Below are 2,703 nucleotides of genomic sequence, written 5' to 3' on the forward strand. Positions count from 1 at the left end.
TATATATTCTTGTTGAAGTGTGTTCATAATATTTTCCTAATGAGACAAAAGTGGCTTAGCATTAAAAGGTGAATGATTCTATTTCTCCCCTTTGTGATAGGTTATTGAATCATGTTATTTTATAGTAACCTATATATGATCCAACAAATATGACTTTATTTTTCTTTTCAGACTATATTTTTAAAAAAATTTTTGTTTTCTATGGTATAAAATTATCACATGTTGATATTATTGTTCAAGGGAGAAGGTGGAGATTCTTAGAATTCTGAAATGTTTGCCGCTATATAGAATTGTATATTTGGAAAAACAATAATAGTTTTATTTTAGTTGAAAATGACATGAAATGATAAAAGTACCAAACATGATCAATTATCTCTCTTTTAACTCTATAGCTTTATATACTTTTTGGACTAGCTAGTTTGTTCCAAACCTATCCAATTGTTGCACAATGACCAATATGCCTATTGTTAGAGATAAGATTGATTCACAATCTATTTGGTGTGATGAATCATAGAAAGATGAACCTTCCATTGGTAGTTCTTCTTGTAATAGGGCTCTTGTGACCTAAATCTTTGGATTTAATGGGATCTCATGCTATCTTTTTTTTCATTTGTACATTAAAAAAATAAGAATAACAACAACAACAACAATAATAATAATAATAATGTGCTTGTAAATTTGCATTAATGGAGGCAGTCAAACATTAATCTGAGTAGACTCGGAGGAGTTCCTGTCTATTGTTTCAGACTTGGGGGGTTGGTCATTGTACGTTTTTTCCTTTTCGGTTTGAGGCTCAATCCTGCATGAACTGTGTCCGTGGTGCTGGGCTGCAGGCTGACCTTCCTCTGGTATTTTATGTTTTTTGAGCTGTATCTTCCTGGAAGCTCAAGCTTCTTGCTTGATCCTTCCTTTTCTAATTCAATTATCCTTTCTTTAAAGAAACAACAATAACAACAATTTGAAGATCAAGAAGGAAAAGATGAGAACGGCAATGACCATGAAAATGAAATTTGGAGAGAGAGGGAGAGGTTCTCCTTGAGTGAGTTTCCAAGTATATGATTTCACTTGTTAATCAATAGGAAGTATGAATACAAAATTGGAAATTAAAGATGAAAATACCAGCGCAGGATTTGGGAAGCAGTATTAAACAGAACTCCACAGAAAAGTTTATTTATTCAGATCATAACCAAGCTTTAGTTTGGTAATTAATAAAATTTCTAGCAAATGGGAAAAAAAAAAAAAAAAATGATAAAGAAAAGCAGCAGAATCAAGAGACATATATTATTGATCAGGCTTAGATTTAAGTGTTTGTATTTGCTTAGTTCCTTTCTGATTTGGTGATGATGAGAATATAATAAATGAAAACCACCATATTAAACTACTAAACATTTTTGAAACTCGAACAGCTGACAGAAACTGCTTATAATATATATATTATCCATCACAGCAAGCAATCCCCTATATATATTTATATTGTTTAACATACATTGATCATATCTATATATAAATGCATATTGATTTACATATATTTATTGAAGAGATGACCCATACTGATTGTTCTTTATCTCTCCCTTGCAAACCCAACAGCTAGACAGCAGATCTGATGGGAAGTGAATCCCTTATTCCACATATTGTCCCTTCTTCAAAACCCAGAGAAGCTTAATTGATATATATATATATCCCTTGTTACAAAAGAAAAAGCACAGTAATATCCTCGCTAATTTTAAGGAGAGTAGAGAAATTGGGGGCAATTGAGAAACTTCACTGCTTATCTCCAAACAAGTACCCCAGAGAAGAATCTCCCCCAGGCACTGATTTAACCTTTGTTGATGGACGATCCTAAAAACAAAAAAAAAAAAAACAAAAAAAAATCAATAAATATTATGCAGGATGAAATTAAAATTCAAGAAAACATATATGTGTGTGTCCGCAAATTAAGTACTAGCTTACAGTAATGAAGTTTCCTGAATTCTGGCCTTGAGCTCTATGGTAGTTGTTGGAAACATTTTTCTTCTCTGAAGGGGAAGGATTAATGTTTGGTGGCTTCTCAGTGTCGGTATCGATACCATAGGGCGGCGAATTGACAGCGGGTGGCATGGCTGGGGGTGCACTTGGTTGCTGCTCGCCGGAACCGAACAAGTAGCCCAAGGAACTCTGGCCGCCGCCGTAGCTTCCACCTCTACTCATGGCTGCTAGCTTCCTCTTCTGAAGTTGAGTACTGTTTGTATAATATGTCATGCAGGAAAAAACATATGGGGGAGAATGGGGAGACCTGGCTTATATTTATAGTACTACCATTCTGTGTGGATGCTGATGTATCTGCTTCTAATTAATTTGTACATTCATACACTACACAACTTTTTTTGGATGCTGATGAATCACACAATGCACCTTGAGATATTATTATTGTGTCCATGCCTAAACAGTGTTACCAACTTGGAGCACTCGTTTTGATCAATACTAATAAAGTACAGAAAAGGGCATCAAATGGGTCAGATTCAAGGTAAGCTTGTTTTTTTTTTTTTTTTTTTGAATAAATATTTGAATGCTAAGTCTTTTTTATTTTTATTTTTATTTTTTGCTTTTTAATGACCAAGAACTTGGGATGACCGAAACCCTTCAGACCCTTACCTTTGCCAAACTTGGGGTGAAACAAACACGCCTCTCATAACCACCACAGGTAATCTAGAGATGATTTAGTGG

At 34.1% G+C, this 2,703-nt stretch overlaps 1 protein-coding gene across 1 annotated transcript; it reads right to left on the minus strand.

The window, feature by feature from the left end:
* Positions 1–1,407: 1,407 nt before the first annotated feature.
* LOC131164515 (protein SPIRAL1-like 5) lies at positions 1,408–2,459 on the minus strand. Its single transcript, XM_058121776.1, has 2 exons — positions 1,951–2,459; positions 1,408–1,839 (listed from the first exon to the last, which is right to left on the minus strand). The coding sequence occupies exons 1-2, from the start codon at positions 2,236–2,238 to the stop codon at positions 1,762–1,764; spliced, it is 366 nt and encodes a 121-aa protein (XP_057977759.1). The 5' UTR covers positions 2,239–2,459; the 3' UTR covers positions 1,408–1,761.
* Positions 2,460–2,703: the final 244 nt, after the last annotated feature.

This window comes from Malania oleifera, chromosome 9 (genome assembly GCF_029873635.1).
Source record: "Malania oleifera isolate guangnan ecotype guangnan chromosome 9, ASM2987363v1, whole genome shotgun sequence".
NCBI lineage: Eukaryota > Viridiplantae > Streptophyta > Magnoliopsida > Santalales > Ximeniaceae > Malania > Malania oleifera.